This window comes from Oncorhynchus keta, chromosome 7, assembly GCF_023373465.1.
Source record: "Oncorhynchus keta strain PuntledgeMale-10-30-2019 chromosome 7, Oket_V2, whole genome shotgun sequence".
NCBI lineage: Eukaryota > Metazoa > Chordata > Actinopteri > Salmoniformes > Salmonidae > Oncorhynchus > Oncorhynchus keta.
The window spans coordinates 5,443,014-5,465,334 of record NC_068427.1 but is presented as its reverse complement, the minus strand read 5'-3'; the positions used below and the strand labels follow the sequence as shown (position 1 = coordinate 5,465,334).

General features: G+C 42.4%; 1 protein-coding gene across 4 annotated transcripts in view; it reads left to right on the top strand.

The window, feature by feature from the left end:
- LOC118385890 (dachshund homolog 1) overlaps positions 1-22,321 on the top strand; it is a 294,778-nt gene that overhangs the window by 142,533 nt on the left and 129,924 nt on the right. For all 4 annotated transcript variants that reach the window (XM_035773102.2, XM_035773100.2, XM_035773101.2 and 1 more), the window contains exons 2-3: positions 863-978; positions 17,109-17,261. In XM_035773102.2, coding sequence (XP_035628995.1) covers positions 863-978; positions 17,109-17,261 — 269 coding nt within the window. The remainder of the gene's footprint in view (positions 1-862; positions 979-17,108; positions 17,262-22,321) is intronic.

The window sequence follows — 22,321 nt, the reverse complement described above, 5'->3', positions numbered from 1 at the left end:
ACTACACGTGCATTATTTTTTTCAAAGTCCCATAAATCAATAGTGTGGCCTGACTGCAATAATTATAACAGGTTAACATGTAATTTCCAGGCTGAGAGGGCTGCCAGAATGCAGAGGCGATGGCTAAGTTTTAGTATATGCAAAGGAGGGAATTCAAATAGTGTGCTGAGATAATAATACGTGGGAGCAGGTAACAAGGTTTGGCCGATGAATTATGAATACAAAAGTGGTTGATCTTCAATAAAGCAAAGGCATGTACTCTAATTAGTTATGGGAAGTCTATTATGTTGGAGTGGCAGATAGCTACTGTCCTTGAAAAGGGAATTTATTTACAGTATCGTGTTGTTTTGGCTTTCTGGAATGGAAATGCATCCTGGAGTGGTCCAAAATGTTAACACCTCACACCCTCCCTTTCTCCCCCTCCCCCTCTCACTCTCTCCCCTTCTCTCATCCCCACTCCTCCATCTCTCATCCCTCTTTATTTCTGCAGGTCTTTCATTCATCCATCTATCTTCCTTCCCTAAATGTCTTTCTCTATCTCCCTCATCTCTATATCTCTTCTTCATCTCAGTTGTTATCCTTGTTACCTCTTCCTCCCACCTGTCATCTTTCTCTGCAACATCTCTCTTTTTCACCCTCTTTCACTTGCCAATCTCTCCTTTACTCATCCCCTCTTGTCTCTCCCATCTCCCCCGGTCTACACCTGCTTATCCGTCCCTCTTAAATCCTCCCTTTCCTTCATTCTCTTGGACTTTTTAGGGTGGAGTGGGAGAGGTTTCACAGAAGGGTATTGTGGTGTTTTTAGGTAAGTCTCAATAGAAGACATCAAAAGTTAAATCCCTTTCTCTTCTGTCTCTTCCAGCTCCAGACCAGGCAGACCTCCTAAGAGGAGCCAGAGTGTGACATCACCAGAGAACCCACACATCATGCCACACTCTGTCCCCGGCCTCATGTCCCCTGGAACATTCCCATCCTCAGGTATGTACTGTAGTTACACACAAACAGACAGGCATATACATAAGCACATGCGTTTGCTTATGCTGCATGTATATACACACACACACACACATTTGTACTCTTACACACACACTAAGTGTTTACACACAAACACACTCTCGCCACTGAAACAATCCTCCATACCCTCAGCATCCCCACAGCACTCCCCGCCTCCCTCGAATCTGTCCTCTTAAAGGCAAGCAGAGCGAAGTGACACATGCAAACACACCACTACCAGTCGCTCATTTCAACTCTTTTACACAAAACGGATCCTAAACTCAGAGAGAGAGAGAGAGAGAGAGAGAGAGAGAGAGACGAGAGAGATGCCACTCCAATAAATTGTAGTGGCATCCTTTTCTCTCTGATTATTGTCAGTAGATGTTGCGTTTCGCCTTGAGAGGATTCTAATTAGTGTGATTAATTCCACTCCACTGGTGTATGTACATAGGCATGGTTGATGCTAAAGCAAGCTTTATCACCACAAGAATCAACAACAACCGTTTGTTCCCAAATACGCCCCCGGGCGAGTCTTATTGCAGCTAATGCTTTTGTTCTGTTTGTGGCTGGTTGCATTGTGACGGCTTTGATGTAAGTGCTCTGATTTACATATTTCTTTTCTCCCTTCTTTTCCTTTTTCCTTCTTTACTAATATTGTACCGTGATTAGGGTTTTCTTAACTCTTATTTTTGCTGCATTAAACCAAGCAGAAAGAAACCCTGACAACTACAGTGCATATAATTTGCTATGTTTTCTCCGCAACCTTACAAGTTTGCCTCCAAGATTTTGCTGCACTCGAGTAGTTCTGAAAAGCTCGCTGCCTTACATACGTACGTACACATTGTCTCCTCTCTTTCTTTCAAAGCCAGAATAAAAACATGCATCTGAGAAGTGTTTCAAATTCAATAGCAGACACAAATTGGCTACGTCCTTAATAATGGAGGCTCACAGATCAACGCCCAGCATTGAACTCTGGGAGTGTGGTGATGTCACAGACTCCATGTGTCTTGTTTGGACTCAAAGGCTATTTGGAACAGCAGAGATGAGAAAGCCATGGTTTTATTTAGTGGAACATAAAGCAACAGAAGAGCCTTTTGATATCCCTCCCCTTTAAGCCTGGAGGGAGTCTATGATCTTGACATTTAGTCAGGGTATTCAGGGGAGAGAGATAAAGTAATAAGAGTTTTTTTTTTGGTGCAACTGCCTTTCTGTTTGTGGCTGCAAAAGCCAAGATGGCTGAACTTTCTCCCTAACTGGCTTCTGTGGTTTGATTATTGTACATTGAGAACAAGTTCGTAACAAAGTTACCACAATTTACACTTCAAAATGATGCAACGTGATCATATAGATCATGAGTATTTTATTTTACGAGCAATGGAACACACGTTCTTGCATGTGTCCAAACACATGAATCGATCCATCACAAAACTGACACACTGCACGCTGACATGAATGGTTATGGCAGGTGGCACGTCATACTCCCCCCAGCACCAAAACGGCTTCAAAACCAATGGATTCCCTTTTAAAAAGCATTACCCAAATATGTGGTTATTCCATGCACTGGATAACGGATAAGACACTGCGTTGTTAATACGTGCAGCAAAAAAAAGAGAGAATAAAATAACATGTTTTGTACACAGTGACATGTAGTTGTTGCTCCTGATGTTAGATTTACAAATGAAGTTCCCCATCGATCTCTCCGCTGACTACCCAGTCCCCCTCCCCCCCGTCTTCGCCGAGCAGGTGACTCCAATTAACAAAAACGAGCCCGGAAAATTCACCCCATGATGCATTGCACCAAATTTGCACCGGCAAATCACCCAATAACCTAATCTCCCATGGCTGCCTGGGGGCTTTAAGTGAAGTCCCATAACTAATGCATAGGAAACTCCACTCACTGTAATGTACGTTTTGTTTGGGGCGGTGGTTTGTTTCTTTTCATTTCCAAGCTTTGCAAAGGGTGACAGAGATTTGGTTGAACAATCTTTGAAAATGGCCACTTTGGATGTTTTGCGAAAGTTGATGTACAGTACATTTTGAAAGTATGCTTTCCTCACAATGAATCAGGCACTCATCTTTTGAGAGAATTTTTATGTGAGAGACATTCTTGATATGTGTATGTTTTGCACCTTACACCAGTGCCGCTTGCTGTGGTTTCCATTTAATGAAACACCCTTTATGTATTTGTGTGTATGAGTCCGGTGTGTGTGTGTGTGTGTGTGTGTGTGTGTGTGTGTGTGTGTGTGTGTGTGTGTGTGTGTGTGTGTGTGTGTGTGTGTGTGTGTGTGTGTGTGTGTGTGTGTGTGTGTGTGTGTGTGTGTGTGTGTGTGCGTGTGTGTGTGCTTTCGTGCACTTTTGTGCGCACGTTTTTTAATTTATTTTTTAACCTTTATTTAACCAGGCATGTCAGTTAAGAACATATTCTTATTTGCAATGACGGTCTACCCTGGCCAAACCCTCCCCTAACCCAGACAACGGTGGGCCAATTGTGCTCCGCCCTATGGGACTCCCGATTACGGCCGCTTGTGATACAGCCCGGGATCAAACCAGGGTCTGTAGTGACGCCTCTAGCACTGAGATGCAGTGCCTTAGACCGCTGCGCCACTCTGCGCCACTTTGTGCCACTCTGCGCCACTCTGCGCCACTTTGTGCGTGTTAATGTGGGTTTGGGTGCCCTCCAGATACGAAGAAAGTGACATTACACAGTAGATAAAGCACTGCCTTTCTATAGAGAGAAGGGCAAAAGAGCTGCAAAAGTCCGACTTTCTTTTGTGTACCGATGAGGAGTTAATACTGACTTTATGTAATTGAATTGCACACGTTGGTGTTACGGAGGGCTGTGGCATCAGGGTGGGCGTTTGTTGTAAGAGAGAAATGTTCTGACATTGGGGGCAGGTTATGGGCAGCTTCCCATGTTAATTAACGATGAAGATCCTGACAATATGCAGAGGCATGGCAGCATTCAGCCAGTCGAGGCTGCCACTTCCTTTGCATATTAATAGACGCTTCATTATTATTTAATATGACAGCTGCTTCGAGGGCTACTATCAGACCTCGTCACCGTTATTCCCCGTTTTCCAACTCTCCTTCCGTGATATTCTCCATTTGTTGAAATGGGGGCGGCGCTCAGCAAAATGCCATTTTTCTTCCAGCTGGTGTGGTGTGGCCGTCTCTGTACAACGCAACACTGGATCATGTGCATTATGCACCAAATGAAAGGAAATGGACTGAAGCAGCGATGGACTGACTAACTGGTCCAAGCACACATTTTGTCTTTCCTGTTAATGATTTTTTTCAAATGTTGCCTGCCCTAATGAACATGACCCTGTTGTGCTGTTTGTTTGTGGCCAAAGAGGATTGTCTCTGTGTGTGTCTATGAGATGAGTCTGGCTGTCTGAATTTTCAAAGGTGACTTTGAAGGAATCCGTGATGTCGGGATAATTTTGTTTACATAGTAATGAATGCAGATTAGATCATTTTGAGTAGGGAGTGAATGCAGATTAGGAGTAGGGAGTGGGATGATGTCATTTAGAATCCATGATGGGATCATTTTGGATGGGCCATGTTCGACATTTAGAATCCATGATGTCGGGATCATTTTGTTTGCATAGTAATGAATGCAGATTAGGAGTAGGGAGACATTTAGGGATGGGCCATAGTAATGAATGCAGATTAGGAGTAGGACATTTAGAATCCATGATGTCGGGATCATTTTGTTTGCATAGTAATGAATGCAGATTAGGAGTAGGGAGTGGGATGGGCCGTTCGACATTTAGAATCCATGATGTCGGGATCATTTTGTTTGCATAGTAATGAATGCAGATTAGGAGTAGGGAGTGGGATGGGCCGTTCGACATTTAGAATCCATGATGTCGGGATCATTTTGTTTGCATAGTAATGAATGCAGATTAGGAGTAGGGAGTGGGATGGGCCGTTCCACATTTAGATGTCCAGTCATTTTAATAGTTTGGAGATCTTGATACCTCCTTATTAGATTGAGTGTTAGGTGGCTGCGAGTTGCTGTATGAGCAAGTGACAATTGATCAGCTGAAATGAAACAATTATAGGAACAAAGGTTTCGATTTATAGAGTCCGTCACATGTTCTATGAAGATAGTGTGGGGGTCGGAAGGAGGGGGTTCGGGGTGGGTGGGTGGACAGTGTGATGGATTGAAAATGATAAAGAGGATAATCTACCTGTTTGAAACCATCTGCCTCAAATGAGACCAAGTCCGTTTAGGTCCGCCTCTTGGCAGATCTTGGTAAATTTGCCAGTTCTTGTAAAACTTGTAAAATGTTCTGCCAAAAAGTGTCTCTTGGCAGACACACCTTTCAGTAATTTCTCTCAACATCACAATGGATTATATCGCTGATGATTTGATCACATTTTTTATTCACCAGTTTGTGTCAAGAACTGTAATGCTGCTGGGTTTTTCCACGCTCAACAGTTTCCCATGTGTATCAAGAAAGGCCCACCACTCATAGGACATCCAGCCAACTTGACATAAATGTGTGAAGCTTTGGAGTCAACATGGGCCAGCATCCCTGTGGAATGCTTTCGACACCTCCTAGAACCTATGCCCCGAAGAATATAGGCTGTTCTGAGGGCAAACGGGGGGGGGGCGCAACTCAATATTAGGAAGGTGTTCCGAATATTTGGTATACTCAGTGTACGTCAGTCCTACACTGTAGGTGAAAGATACATTCCAAATGCGTACATCACAATGCATCAGAGATATGCTGAACTCTAACAGTCCTTGGAGCTGCACCTGATTTGTGGAGGAATTTATTTTAGCAACAGCCCCGGAGGTGATTTCAATATTTACTCTGTAGTCTGCGCTGCATACGTCTCATTTGGAAAACAGTTGACTCTCAGCCATTAGACAGAAATTAAAGGTGACCTTCAGGCTGGGCAGTGGCCACATTTATTATGTGGAGAGAAGTATCACCTCCTTACCGGGCCTGTGTGTGTGTGTGTGTGTGTGTGTGTGTGTGTGTGTGTGTGTGTGTGTGTGTGTGTGTGTGTGTGTGTGTGTGTGTGTGTGTGTGTGTGTGTGTGTGTGTGTGTGTGTGTGTGTGTGTGTGTGTGTGTGTGTGTGTGTGTGTGTGTGTGTTTCTATGCATATGGAACAGCAGAGCAGCCAGTGCAAATGAGAGGGCCCTCAGTGACAAGATGTGTACTGTTTGTCAATATGGTTCCAATATATTTTAAGATGCAAACAAGGCTGTAAATGATATGCACCTCCATGTCAGTGGCACAGAGTGGCTATTGCCATCTGCATATCTACTGCTTGGGAGAGGAGATCAGTGTGTGTACATGTATGTGTGTGTGTTGTGAATTAGCGGTACATGTTCCATTTCTGCCTCTCCTTGTACTTACGTCACACAGCTAATAGCTGCTAATAGCTGCTCTCGAGTCACGCCTCTGAAATGTGACAGCTAAGATAGACTCATATGTTGGCTTGTCCTGTCAAGAGTATACATGTCAACCAAATTCCATATGTACACGGTTTGTTTCAGGGCAGATTTTTAAAAAATCTTTCAGCGGCAGACCATTTTACGTCAACGTTTTGGTTGAACTGCTATTTAATGGAATGTAGTATCTACAGTTGAAGTCGGAAGTTTACATACACCTTAGCCAAGTACATTTAAACTCAGTTTTTCACAATTCCTGACATTTAATACAAGTAAAAAGTCCCTGTTTTAGGTCAGTTAGGATCACCACTTTATTTTAAGAATGGGAAATGTCAGAATAATAGTAGAGAGGATGATTTATTTCAGCTTTTTTTTTATTTCATCACATTCCCAGTGTGTCAGAAGTTTACATACACTCAATTAGTATTTGGTAGCATTGCCTTTAAATTGTTTAACTTGGAGAGTTAAAGAGAGGGATATCTTCAACCACCAACTTACCATCCTGAGTATAGCCCACCCAAGGGGGGAGGGGGGGGTACATCAAGACGGCATCAGTGACTCAACCCACTCAAGTGACGCACCCCTCCTAGGGACGGCATGCAAGAGCACCAGTAAGCCAGTGACTCAGCCCCTGTAATAGAGTTAGAGACAGAGCATTCCAGTGGAGATAGGGGAACCGGCCAGGCAGAGACAGCAAGGGCGGAGTCAGGTTTGTAGGCAGGTAACTGAGTCTCACTTTTTCAGTTCTGAAAATTGTCCATAGGGTTGAGGTCAGGGCTTTGTGATGGCCATTCCAATACCTTGACTTTGTTGTCCTTAAGCCATTTTGTGTCCAACATATCCCAGAGAGGTTAAGCCATTTTGACACAACTTTGGAAGTATCCTTGGAGTCATTGTCCATTTGGAAGACCCGTTTGCGACCATGCTTTAACTTCCTGACTGATGTCTTGAGATGTTGCTTCAATATATCCACGTAATTTTCCTACCTCATGATGCCATCTCTTTTGTGAAGTGCACCGGTCCCTCCTGCAGCTAAGCACCCCCACAGCATGATGCTGCCACCCCAGTGCTTCACAGTTGGGATGGTGTTCTTCGGCTTGCAAGCCTTCCCCTTTTTCCTCCAAACATAACAATGGTCATCATGGCCAAACAGTTCTATTTTTGTTTCATCAAACCAGAGGACATTTCTCCAAAAAGTTGCAAACCATAGCTTTTTTTATGGCGGTTTTGGAGCAGTGGCTTCTTCCTTGCTGAGTGTCTTTACAGGATTCGTTACAGGATTCGTTTTACTGTGGATATAGATACTTTTGTGCCTGTTTCCTCCAGCATCTTCACAAGGCCCTTTGCTGTTGTTCTGGGATTGATTTGCACTTTTCACACCAAAGTACGTTCATCTCTAGGAGACACGCGTCTCCTTCCTAAGCGGTGGTCCCATGGTGTTTATATTTGGGTACTATTGTTTGTACAGATGAAAGTGGTACCTTCAGGCGTTTGGAAATTGCTCCTAACCGACTTGCCAAGACTATAGTTTGTTAACAACAAATTTGTGGAGTTGTTGAAAAACGACTCCAACCTACTGTAAGTGTATGTAAACTTCCGACTTCAACTGTAAATATTAGCTACAGACCATTTCCTTTATAAACTGTTTCCTTCATACAACCGTTTTCCTTTACCCTTTTGGTCTCATGGACCTAGGTTGCACCCTTTTCATCTCAGTGATATCGGCATCATCGAATATGGAAAACTGTACTCAAGTCCTGTTTTGTTAACTGTATCCGGATTTAGATACAGGGTATTTAAATAAATAATGCTCTCATAGATTTTGTTTCGCCCTGGCCCTTTACGTAGGTGAAATTTGTTGATGAGCCTTTGTTCTTTCTGTATAACACTGTTTCTATTGCAAAATATATTGCAAATTCCTAAATTAGCTGTGTGACCATACTACCCTCCAAGTTCACCATTAAGCTCGGGGCCCTGGGTCTGGACCCCAATCTGTGCAACTGGGTCCTGGACTTGGAGAAGGTAGGAAACAACAGCTCCACTTCGCTGATCCTCAACACAGGGGCCCCACAAGGGTGCGTGCTCAGCCCCCTCCTGTACTCCCTGTTCACCTATGACTGTGTGGCCACACACACCTCCAACTCAATCATCAAGTTTGCAGACGACACAACAGTTGTAGGTCTGACTACCAACAGTGACAAGACAGCCTACAGGGAGGAGGTGAGAGCCCTGTCAGATTGGTGCCAGGAAAATAACCTCTCCCTCAATGTCAACAAAACGAAGGAGCTGATTGTGGACTTCAGGAAACAGCAAAGGCAGCACGTGTCTATCCACATCGACGGAACCGCAGTGGAGAAGGTGGAAGCTTCAAGTTCCTCGGCGTTCACATCACTGACAAACTGAAATGGTCCACCCACACAGACAGTGTGGTGAAGAAGGTGCAACAGTGCCTCTTCAACCTCAGGAGGCTGAAGAAATGTTGCTTGGCCCCTACGACCTACACAAACTTTTACAGATGCACAATCAAGAGCATCCTGTCAGGCTGTATCGCCGCCTGGTATGGCAACTGCACCGACCACAACCGCAGGGCTCTCCAGAGGGTGGTGTTGTCTGCCCAGCACATCACCGGGTGCACACTGCCTGCCCTCCAGGACACCTACAGCACCCGATGTCATAGGAAGGCCAAAAAGATAATCAAGGACATCAACCACCCGAGCCACGGCCTGTTCACCCCGCTATCATCCAGAAGGCGAGGTCAGTACAGGTACATCAAAGCTGGGACATAGAGACTGAAAAACAGCTTCTATCTCAAGGCCATCAGACTGTTAAACCTCTTACGGCTGAAATCCCGCAAACGGGATCGATATGACAACAGCCAGTGAAAGTGCAGGGCACCAAATTCAAACAACATAATTCTCAGAATTAAAATTCCTCAAATTTACAAGTATTTTACACCATTTTAAAGATAAACTTGTTGTTAATCCCACCACAGTGTCCAATTTCAAAAAGGCTTTACAGCGAAAGCACACCAAACGATAATGTTAGGTCAGCACCTAGTCACAGAAAAACACAGCCATTTTTCCAGCCAGAGAGGAATCACAAAAAGCAGAAATAGAGATAAAATGAATCACTAACCTTTGATGATCTTCATCAGATGACACTCATAGGACTTCATATTTATATCCAAAAATCTCAGTTTACATTGGCGCTTAATGTTCAGTAATGTTTTGCTTCCAAAATATCCAGTGATTTTGCAGATGGCCACATCAATTTACAGTATACTCATAATAAACATTGATAAAAGATACAAGATTATACATGGAATTATAGATCCACTTCTCCTTAATGCAACCGCTGTGTCAGATTTCAAAAAAACTTTACGGAAAAAGCACACCATGCAATAATCTGAGTACAGCTCTCTGACACAAAAACAAGCCATACAGAAGTCAGAAATAGTATTATACATTTTCACCTACCTTTGATGATCTTCATCAGAATGCACTCGCAATCCCAGTTCCACAATAAATGTTTGTTTTGTTCGATAAAGTCCATCATTTATGTCCAAATACCTCCATGTCAAACGATATATAGAATCAATCTTTAGGATGTTTTTAACATAAATATTCAATAATGTTCCAACCGCAGAATTCCTTTGTCTTTAGATATGCAATGGAACGCAGGTCGCTCTCACGGGCGTGCGTGTGATCAACTCAGTCAGACCTCAGTCAGACCTCGTCCTAATATTGATTTGTTTCTTATTTCCATCATTTTACTTTCAGATTTGTGTATTGTTGTGATACTACTGCACTGTTCGAGCTAGGAACAACATTTGATTTGATTTGATAAAATAAGTGTTTCTCTTACAAAGAACAGAGACTGACCAAAAAGCCCTATGATTAATACATATTTTTACTAATTACATTTCACTCACCCGAAAACAGTTCCAGTGCCGCTTTGTTCAGTCATTAAAAATGACATATAAATTAATAAATGAAGGTCAGTCAATACAGAAAATGTGCAGTGCAAAAACCATCAGGCGCTATGATGAAACTGGCTCTCATAAGGACCCCCAGAGGAATGGAAGACCCAGAGTTACCTCAAATACATTCCTCACAGAGTAACATTCACATCTCAATATCAACTGTTCAGAGGAGACTGAATCAGGCCTACTAATGGACACCAATAAGAAGAAGAGACTTGCTTGGGCCAAGAAACACGTTCAATGGACATTAGAACGATGCAAATCTGTCCTTTGGTCTGGAGACCAAATTTGAGTTTTTTGGTTCCAACCGCTGTGTCTTTGTGAGACGTGGTGTGGGTGAACAGATGATCTCTGCATGTGTATTTCCCACTGTAAAGTATGGAGGAGGAGGTGTGATGGTGTGGGGTTCTTTGCTGGTGACACTGTCTGTGATTTAGTTAGAATTCAATGCACACTTAACCAACATGGGTACCACAGCATTCTGCAGCGATACGCCATCCCCTCTGGTTTGCTATAATTTGTTTTTCAACAGGACAATGACCCACCACACCTCCAAGCTGTGTAAGGGCTATTTGACCATGAAGGAGAGTGATGGAGGGCTGCATCAGATGCCCTGGCCTCCACAATCCTCTGACCAAATTGAGATGGTTTAGGATGAGTCAGACTGTAGAGGTGAAGGAAAAGTGCTCAGCATATGTGGGAACTCCTTCAAGACTGTTAGAAAAGTATTCCAGGTGAAGCTGGTTGAGAGAATGCCAAGAGTGTGCAAAGCTGTCATCAAGGCAAAAGGTGGCTATTTGAAGAATCTTAAATATAAAATATATTTGGATTTGTTTAACACTTTTTTTCGTTTACTACATGATTTCATGTGTTATTTCATAGTTTTGATGTCTTCACTATTATTCTACAATGTAGAACATAGTAAAGAATAAAGAAAAACTGTCGAATGAGTAGGTTTTCTAAAACTTTTGACCAGTGTGTATGTGTGTGGAGAGTGATTGTGCTGGCATGTGTGTGTATGCAAGTGTGTAACTGGCCAAGATAAAGCAAAGCAGTGCGACACAAACAACAACACAGAGTTACACATGGAATAAACAAGCATACAGTCAATAACACAATGGGAAAAAAGTATATTTACAGTGTGTGAAAATTAGGTAAGATAAGGGTTAGGCAATAAATAAACCATAGTGGTGAAATAATTACAATTTAGCATTACACTGGAGTGATGGATGTGCAGAAGATGAATGTGCAAGTAGAGATACTGGGGTGCAAAGGATAAAAAAATAACAGTATGGGGATGAGGTAATTGGATGGGTTATTTACAGATGGGCTATGTATACAGAGAAAAGAGTTGGCCTGAGAATTGAACCCTGTGGCACCTCCATAGAGACTGCCAGAGGTCCGGACAACAGGCCCTCCGATTTGACACACTGAACTCTGTCTGAGAAGTAGTTGGTTAACCAGGCGAGGCAGTCATTTGAGAAACCAAGGCTGTTGAGTCTGTCGATAAGAATGTGGTGATTGACAGAGTCGAAAGCCTTGGCCAGGTCTATGAATACACAGTATTGTCTCTTATCGATGTCGGTTATGATATTGTTTAGGCCCTAGAGCGTGGCTGAGGTACACCCATGACCAGCTCTGAAACCAGATTGCATAGCGGAGAAGGTACGGTGGGATTCGAAATGGTCGGTGATCTGTTTGTTAAGCCTTCGAAGACCTTAGAAAGGCAGGGTAGGATAGATATAGGTCTGTAGCAGTTTGGGTCTAGAGTGTCTCCCCCTTTGAAGAGGGGATGACCGCGGCAGCTTTCCAATCTTTGGGGGATCTCAGAAGATACGAAAGAGAGGTTGAACAGGCTGGTAATGGGGGAATATATTTCCATGTGGGCATGTCTCTGTGTTATACTGTGCATTTTCCAGAGTCCATTCTGGACTTGGATATTGTAAAGAGACCACTGGTGGCATGTCTTGTGGGGTATGCATGGTTGTCTGAGCTGTGTGCTAGTAGTTTAAACAGACTGCTCGGTGCTTTGACCATATCAATACCTCTCACAAAGACAAGTAGTGATGCAGTATTTTGAGCCAGGAGAGATTGACATGATTGCATGTCATTGCTATTAGCTCTCTGTGGAGCAGGGGAGGTCATGAGATCAATGCTCTGGTACAAGCCTGTAAAGCCAACAGTGTTACAGACCTGGTCATTGTTCATGAAACCAGAGGACAGTCAGATGGCCTGGTGGTGTGCCACATACCTTTTGGACCAGCTGCATACTTCACCCTTTACAATGTGGTAATGAGACATGATGTGCCGGACATTGAAACCATGTCTGAGGCCAACCCCCACCTCATCTTTCACAACTCTCTTCACGACTTGGCCAGAGGGTTTCCAATATCCTCAAGTATTTGTTCCTGCGTCAAAGGGCTAGCCGTGCTGCTCTGTTGTCGGCCAACTGTAATTTGCCTATGTCCCTCTTTGTGGCACTTGACCGTATGGCTGGGCAGTAGTCCAACAAAACTAGGGCCTATAGGACCCTAAGACGGGGGTCTTAGCTACCGTTGCATGTATATGTTTTGACCATGGCAGTTTGCAATCCAGGGAGTTTACACCTAGCAGTTTAATCACCTGTACTTGCTCAATTTCCACATTATTCAAAAACATGCATCCTGTTTGCAAGTCCCATAATATGTTGTTTTGACTGACACTTTGTGCAGTAGTAGTGTTTAAAATGCTTTTTAAATTACTATCGCATCTCTGTACCCAACACATACAATTATCTGGAAGGTCCAGATAATTGTACCCATAGAGTACCCAATTGTCTTAATTGAGTAAAAGTAAAGATTCATTCATAGAAAATGACTCAAGTAAAAGTGAAAGTCACCCAGTAAAATACTACTTGAGTAAAAGTGTAAAAATATTGGATTTTAAATATAGTTAAGTATCAAAAGTTAAAGTATAAATCATTTTAAATGTCTTATATTAAGCAAACCAGACAGCGCAATTTTCTTGCTTTTTTAATGTGCGGATAGCCATTGGCACAGTTCAACACTCAGACAAAATTCACAAACTAAGTGTTTAGTGAGTCTACCAGATCAGGTGCAGTAGGGATGACCAGGGTTGTTCTCTTGATAAGTACGTGAATTAGACAATTTTCCTGTTCTGCTCAGCATTCAAAATGTAACGAGTACTGTTGGGTGTCAGGGAAAACGTAAGGAGTAAAAAGTACATTATTTTTTTTAGGAATGTAGTAAAAGTTATAATAATAGTTATCATATTAATATTAAAGTAAAGTACAGATACCCCTTAAGTAATACTTAAGTATTTTTACTTAAGTACTTTACCCCACTGGTAAGGTCCCTTAGTTGAGTAGTGAATTTCAAACACAGATTCAACCACAAAGACCAGGGAGGTTTTCCAATGCCTCACAAAGAAAGGCACCTATTGGTAGATTTGGCTACACTCGCATTATCATCTGCTAACCATGTGTATGTGACAAATAAAATTTGATTTGATTTAGATGGGTCAAAACAAAATCAGGTACTGAATATCCCTTTGAGCATGGTGAAGTTATTCATCACACTTTGGATGGTGTATCAGTACACCCAGTCACTACAAAGATACAGGAGTCCTTCCTAACTCCGTTACCGGAGAGGAAGGAAACCGCTCAGGGAATTCACCACGAGGCCAATGGTGACTTGAAAACAGTGACAAAGTTTAATGGAGGTGATAGGTGAAACATGAGGATGGATCAACAACATTGTAGTTACTCCACAATACTAACCTAAATGACAACGTGAAAAAAAGGAAGCCTGTACAGAATCAAAATACACTTTGCCATTATGGCGTGTTGTGTGTATCAATATAATCCATTTACAATTCAAGCTCAAACACACTCCTTCCGCTGCCTCCTACTGCTCTTAAACGCTAGTAAAACCAAATGCATGCTTTTCAACCGTTCGCTGCCTGCACCCACACGCCCGACTAGCATCACCACCATGGATGGTTCCGACCTAGAATATGTGGACATCTATAAGTACCTAGGTGTCAGGCTAGACTGTAAACTCTCCTTCCAGACTCATATCAAACGTCTCCAATCCAAAATCAAATCTAGAGTCGGTTTTCTATTTCACAACAAAGCCTCCTTCACTCACGCCGCCAAACTTACGATCCTACCGATCCTCGACTTCGGCGATGTCATCTACAAAATAGCTTCCAATACTCTACTCAGCAAACTAGATGCAGTTTACTAAAGCACCTTATACCACCCACCACTGCGACCTGTATGCTCTAGTCGGCTGGCCCTCGCTACATATTCGTCGCCAGACCCACTGGCTCCAGGTCATCTACAAGTCCATGCTAGGTAAAGCTCCGCCTTATCTCAGTTCACTGGTCACGATGGCAACACCCACCCATAGCACGCGCTCCAGCAGGTGTATCTCACTTATCATCCCTAAAGCCAACACCTCATTTGGCCGCCTTTCGTTCCAGTACTCTGCTGCCTGTGACTGGAACGAATTGCAAAAATCGCTGAAGTTGGAGACTTTTATTTCCCTCACCAACTTTAAACATCTGCTATCTGAGCAGCAAACCAATCGCTGCAGCTGTACATAGTCCATCTGTAAATAACCCACCCAATTCACCTACCTCATCCCCATACTGTTTTTATTTATTTACTTTTCTGCTCTTTTGCACACCAGTGTCTCTACCTGCACATGACCATCTGATCATTCATCACTCCAGTGTTAATCTGCTAAATTGTAATTATTCGCTCCTATGGCCTATTTATTGCCTACCTCCTCATGCTTTTTGCACACACTGTATATAGACTCCTTTTTTTCTACTGTGTTATTGACTTGTTTATTGTTTACTCCATGTGTAACTCTGTGTTGTTGTCTGTTCACACTGCTATGCTTTATCTTGGCCAGGTCGCAGTTGTAAATGAGAACTTGTTCTCAACTAGCCTACCTGGTTAAATAAAGGTGAAATAAAATACTAAAAAACAACAACAAAATGAGGAATAAGTGATAAGGGATATGAATACTTTCTGAAGGCACTGTACACACACACACACACACACATACACACACTTCCACGCACATACAACAACCCCCCCGCCCATAAACAGAAATAGTGGCATGCCATTGCATATATGTTTTCCTGAATTCATCTGTTCCTATCAAAGCACACAGTGACGTCAATACAGTGTTAGTTGGGAGAGAGAGAGCCAGCAACACGTTCATAGCAATCACATGTACAAAACAACATCTCGTCTACATGTTAAACTGCTGCAAAGCTTTTTCACGTCATAAGATGTCATGTTTACCAGCCAGTGGGGGAACAGGCTGCGTAGAGTTACATAGTAACGTTGTGATGTTGTCAGCAGCATGAACATCTATTTCACGTCATAAGATGTCATGTTTACCAGCCAGTGGGGGAACAGGCTGCGTAGAGTTACATAGTAACGTTGTGATGTTGTCAGCAGCATGAACATCTATTTCACGTCATAAGATGTCATGTTTACCAGCCAGTGGGGGAACAGGCTGCGTAGAGTTACATAGTAACGTTGTGATGTTGTCAGCAGCATGAACATCTATTTCACGTCATAAGATGTAATGTTTACCAGCCAGTGGGGGAACAGGATGCTTAGAGTTACATAGTAACGTTGTGATGTTGTCAGCAGCATGAAACGCTCCTCTCATAGAACATGGGACTGGTATTTTGTGTTTCGGGATATTTGTCATGTTTGTGATCATTGTAAATGACTATTGTAGCTGGAAACGGCATATTTTTAATGGAATGTCTACATAGGCGTACAGAGGCCCATTATCAGCAACCATCACTCCTGTGTTCCAATGGCACGTTGTGTTAGCTTATCCAAGTTTATCATTTTAAAATGCTAATTGATCATTAGAAAACCCTTTTGCAATTATGTTAGCACAGCTGAAAACTGTTATCCTGATTAAAGAATCAATAAAACTGGCCTTCTTTAGACTAGTTGAGTATCTGGAGCATCAGCATTTGTGGCTTTCAGCTACAATAGTCATTTACAACATTAACAATGTCTACACTGTATTTCTGATCAATTTGATGTCGTTTTAATGGACAAAAAAATGTGCTTTTCTTTCAAAAACAAGGACATTTCTAAGTGTGTTGTTGTATTCTTGATGTATATACTGTACATATTCAGTATGTAATATGCTGTATGTATGCATGAATGGTTCTCTTATCTCTTTGACGTTCCGACAACACATAGAAGGTCTTCAGGTTATATTCGTATGATGCCCTTTCTTTTGATGCGTACATATTTTGTGATACTGTAGGATACAGACAGAAGAGTAACAAGAAGTGTGTGACAGCATGGCAGTGGGACTGGGGTACACAGGTGTAAAGATGCTCTAACCTCTAGACCAAGAATAGGCAACTAGATTCAGCCATGGTCCAAGTGGATGGTCGGGCCCTCGGACATGATTATAATCATTTGTACACAGCAAATTGCCCGAACACTTTTATGATAAAGTTCCATAATAAATGTATGTTTGTAAATGCTTGTTGTTCATTATGTGTGAATAATTCCTAAGATCATTCACACGATGTTTAATATAAAACCTTTTTAAAAGCCTTTTAAAAAAAGATGCCGCCGCCCCTTGTTCTAGACCAACGAAGTATAGCATTCTAAGTGTGTATCTAACTGTGTCCTGTTCTCTCTGGTGCGGGGTGTCCAGGGCTGACAGCAGCGGCGGCGGCAGCTGCCAACGCGGCCATCGCCGAGGCCATGAAGGTGAAGAAGATCAAGCTGGAGGTGATGAGCAGCTACCACAGCAACGCCAACCAGCATGGGGCCGATGGCGAGAACGGAGATCTCAGCTCCAGCGTGGGTGAGTCAGTCAGTGTGACCTTCATACACACAGATGCAAGCGCACATGAACACTCACACAAAGACATGCATCCAGATATCAATGCAGGTATGAATACATATGCAGACACACACACACACACACACACACACACACACACACACACACACACACACACACACACACACACACACACACACACACAAAGACATGCATCCAGATATCAATGCAGGTATGAATACATATGCAGACACACACACACACACACACCACACACAGAGAGACACACACACACACAGGGACAGACACACACACACACAGAGACACACACACACAGAGACACACACACAGAGACAGACAGACACACACACACCACACACACCACACACAGAGAGACACACACACACACAGAGACAGACACACACACACACACACACACACACACACACACACACACACACACACACACACACACACACACACACACACACACACTCACACACACTCACACACACTCACACAAAGACATGCATCCAGATATCAATGCAGGTATGAATACATATGCAGACGCACAGACACAGACACACACACACACACATACACACACCACACACAAAGACACACACACGCATAAGCAAAGCGAGGATCAGAGTTTGCAGATCTCAGCTACATACAGCTCGTGTTGAAACAATGCTGTACATTCGCCACTCCAAGAATCAATGCACCCGTACAGTAGCTGTCAAGCTAAGGTTCTGGATTCCCAACATAACTATTCTTGCGGAGTGTGGAGCCCAATATAGGTAGTTCAGAGAATGCAGGTCCAGTTGAAACATCTACAAACTATTTTTGTTTTCCTTGTTATTTCTTTATTTGTACAATTGTTGTGCATTTGAATATAGAGCTAAACACATTGTCTGCGTCTTTGTAATGCAATGGTACATTCTGTCTCCACTGCACTGTAAAATCCAATCGAAAAACAACATAGAGATTGTTAAATACTACATTTAATCCATGAACACTGTATCCCAAAGCTATTAGCCATTAACTCAGTCTCTAATTTCTTTCATTTAATCATTGCTTTTTCAATATGTGCCATTTCAATTAATTATTAGCCCAGAAATACAGACAGATTTAGCTAATATTGCCACCGAGCCACTTAGTGTACTGTGGAAAATGATAATATAGTGTTGAATTATTATGAGCCCATTACAAATTATAGGATCCATGTAATCCCTAAAGCTTTGATTCGCTAAATAGTGTTTTCTATTCACTTACTCTTGCTCAGTGTCTCGATTCATGAATATTTCGACAGAAGTAGTACTAAGAAGTACTAAAGCAGTATGAACAAAGAAGCACAATTCTTAAAAAAAAATGTTGTACGGTTTTATTTGATCTTTTTTAAACAATACAAAACATACACATACAAATGACAACATCATTACAAACATCAATTACATCACACCTGCCCAGACTCACTAGCCCACACCCCCTCCATCTCCAGTGCCCACATCACTTTCCACTGCATGGCCTGAAACTTCTCTCCGTAGCCCACGCAGTTTCAATATTGAAATCATATTTTCCAATGTGTTAATAATGGCTGATTGATATCCTGGTTTTTAGGATGCATGTTTTCAAGATGAGTGATGAGAAGAGAATTGTCCAGTCCACTGGGTCTCTCCTATGTCATGTCTTGAAATATGCAGAATGATGGATTTAAAATAAGTTTACATTATAATACTTCTGACACCCGACGTTCTAGCTCCGCCCACGACTTCCAGACTTTATGGCGTTCCCTGAAAGCACGGATTATTGAGTCATTATTTGTGTTACACTTATGACTTGACTCTGCCGTTGTGCGCTGTAGAATTTGTGAATCGTGTCTCCTGTGTAATACATTCTACACGTTAGCTTATACTGGGTTCAGCATCACTTTTAATGAACTGTCATTTCCGTTAGTTACGGCCCAACTTTCCCTCCATCTACATTGGTCAGTCCAAAATGGCGTATTAATTCTGCCATGGAAATAATTGTATTTCCGTTCAGCAAATTATTCACGGTTTCTATGCCTTTAGGTTTCCATCTGGACCAATTTATCAGTGATATTGTGAAACGCTATCCAAGGATTGTTCCGTGGGGGTTATGCTATAAGGGAGTGATATTGTGAAACGTTATCCAAGGATTGTTCCATGGGGGTTATGCTATAAGGGAGTGATATTGTGAAACGCTATCCAAGGATTGTTCCGTGGGGGTTATGCTATAAGGGAGTGATATTGTGAAACGCTATCCAAGGATTGTTCCATGGGGGTTATGCTATAAGGGAGTGATATTGTGAAACGCTATCCAAGGATTGTTCCATGGGGGTTATGCTATAAGGGAGTGATATTGTGAAACGCTATCCAAGGATTGTTCCATGGGGGTTATGCTATAAGGGAGTGATATTGTGAAACGTTATCCAAGGATTGTTCCATGGGGGTTATGCTATAAGGGAGTGATATTGTGAAACGCTATCCAAGGATTGTTCCATGGGGGTTATGCTATAAGGGAGTGATATTGTGAAACGCTATCCAAGGATTGTTCCATGGGGGTTATGCTATAAGGGAGTGATATTGTGAAACGTTATCCAAGGATTGTTCCATGGGGTTATGCTATAAGGGAGTGATATTGTGAAACGTTATCCAAGGATTGTTCCATGGGGGTTATGCTATAAGGGAGTGATATTGTGAAACGTTATCCAAGGATTGTTCCATGGGGGTTATGCTATCCAAGGATTGTTCCATGGGGTTATGCTATAAGGGAGTGATATTGTGAAACGTTATCCAAGGATTGTTCCATGGGGGTTATGCTATAAGGGAGTGATATTGTGAAACGTTATCCAAGGATTGTTCCATGGGGTTATGCTATAAGGGAGTGATATTGTGAAACGTTATCCAAGGATTGTTCCATGGGGGTTATGCTATAAGGGAGTGATATTGTGAAACGCTATCCAAGGATTGTTCCATGGGGGTTATGCTATAAGGGAGTGATATTGTGAAACGTTATCCAAGGATTGTTCCATGGGGGTTATGCTATAAGGGAGTGATATTGTGAAACGTTATCCAAGGATTGTTCCATGGGGGTTATGCTATAAGGGAGTGATATTGTGAAACACTATCCAAGGATTGTTCCATGGGGTTATGCTATAAGGGAGTGATATTGTGAAACACTATCCAAGGATTGTTCCATGGGGGTTATGCTATAAGGGAGTGATATTGTGAAACGCTATCCAAGGATTGTTCCATGGGGGTTATGCTATAAGGGAGTGATATAGTGAAACGCTATCCAAGGATTGTTCCATGGGGGTTATGCTATAAGGGAGTGATATTGTGAAACGCTATCCAAGGATTGTTCCATGGGGGTTATGCTATAAGGGAGTGATATTGTGAAACGTTATCCAAGGATTGTTCCATGGGGTTATGCTATAAGGGAGTGATATTGTGAAACGTTATCCAAGGATTGTTCCATGGGGTTATGCTATAAGGGAGTGATATTGTGAAACGCTATCCAAGGATTGTTCCATGGGGGTTATGCTATAAGGGAGTGATATTGTGAAACGCTATCCAAGGATTGTTCCATGGGGGTTATGCTATAAGGGAGTGATATTGTGAAACGCTATCCAAGGATTGTTCCATGGGGGTTATGCTATAAGGGAGTGATATTGATTCTTGTAGAATCCGTTTCATTTTCTTCCATATTGTTATAGTGTTGTTTACTATGAAGTTGTTAATGTTCTTAGCTTTATCCTGTGAAAATAGACACGTAAAAAGATTCTGGGGATGAGCATCTTCAGTTTGTAACCATTGTTCCTCTTTAGTGCATTTAACTACATGTCGCAGGTAAAAGCCTCGGGTAGCGAGTTTTTGCAATTCCCAGGTCTGGAAGGTTAAAACCACCCTCAGACTTAGGAAAATGTCAAATGTCTGTTATGGTGACTGAGTATACTTTTTTTAAAGAATGTCTTCGGTGGGGTATTGGTATTACCCAGAATACATGTAGAAACATTGGGAGCCATGCTGTTCTGAAGAGGTTTATTCTACCTGTATGACTTATTGGGAAGATTGTTCCATTTCATTAGATCTGCTTTCATGTCGTTGAAATGGGATACATTTGTCTTTATATATTTGTGTGTTTGTTGTCACTTATTGAGTATCCTAAATATTTGTTGTGGTCTACTTAAAGGATTGCTGATCTGCTTTCGTACTTTTTGAGAAGCACAATGCATAAGCTCTGAGGTCATCAATCGAAGAGAATAGACAATATGAGAAAACAAGGCCATGCGGTTACCAAAATCAAGACAAATGTGAATAAGAGCTAATAAGAATAACAATGGAGTTAATAAGACACTGGTTTATCTTTTTACAGTATAAACTGAACCCTTGAGCACATGGCCTGCCAGCCACACATAAGATCCTTGAAGAATCATCATTCTGTTGAAGGGAGCAGTGGTGTGTGTGTGTGTGTGTGTGTGTGTGTGTGTGTGTGTGTGTGTGTGTGTGTGTGTGTGTGTGTGTGTGTGTGTGTGTGTGTGTGTGTGTGTGTGTGTGTGTGTGTGTGTGTGTGTGTGTGTGTGTGTGTGTGTGTGTGTGTGTGTGTGTGTGTGTGTGTGTGTGTGTGTGCATGAGTGTGGATCCGCATGCATATGTGTGTGTTGGTGTGGATACGCGGGCCACGGCATTAGCTCCCTGAGTGAAATATATGGCGGGGACGCCTCTCGGCCCCATCCACAATCAATTGGATTATTTTCCTTTAATATTTACTCACAGCGATGAGATGCTTGTGTGCATGGTGATGAACAGTCTGCCACTGGCATTTGAAGGTGACCTGTCACTGTGTATGGACAAATCTCTCGCTCGCGGAAATGTAGAAAATAAATCATTAGGGGCTAGGCAGGGAGACAGACATTCTCTCTCTCTCTACCTATTTCTCTCTTTCTATACCCGTCTCCCTCTCTCTCTTTCTCTCCTTCTTCTCCCTCTCGCTTACTCTCCCCGGATTTAAATCGCTCTCAGATTTATGATTTGAATGAATGCTTTGTTTCGTTAAAG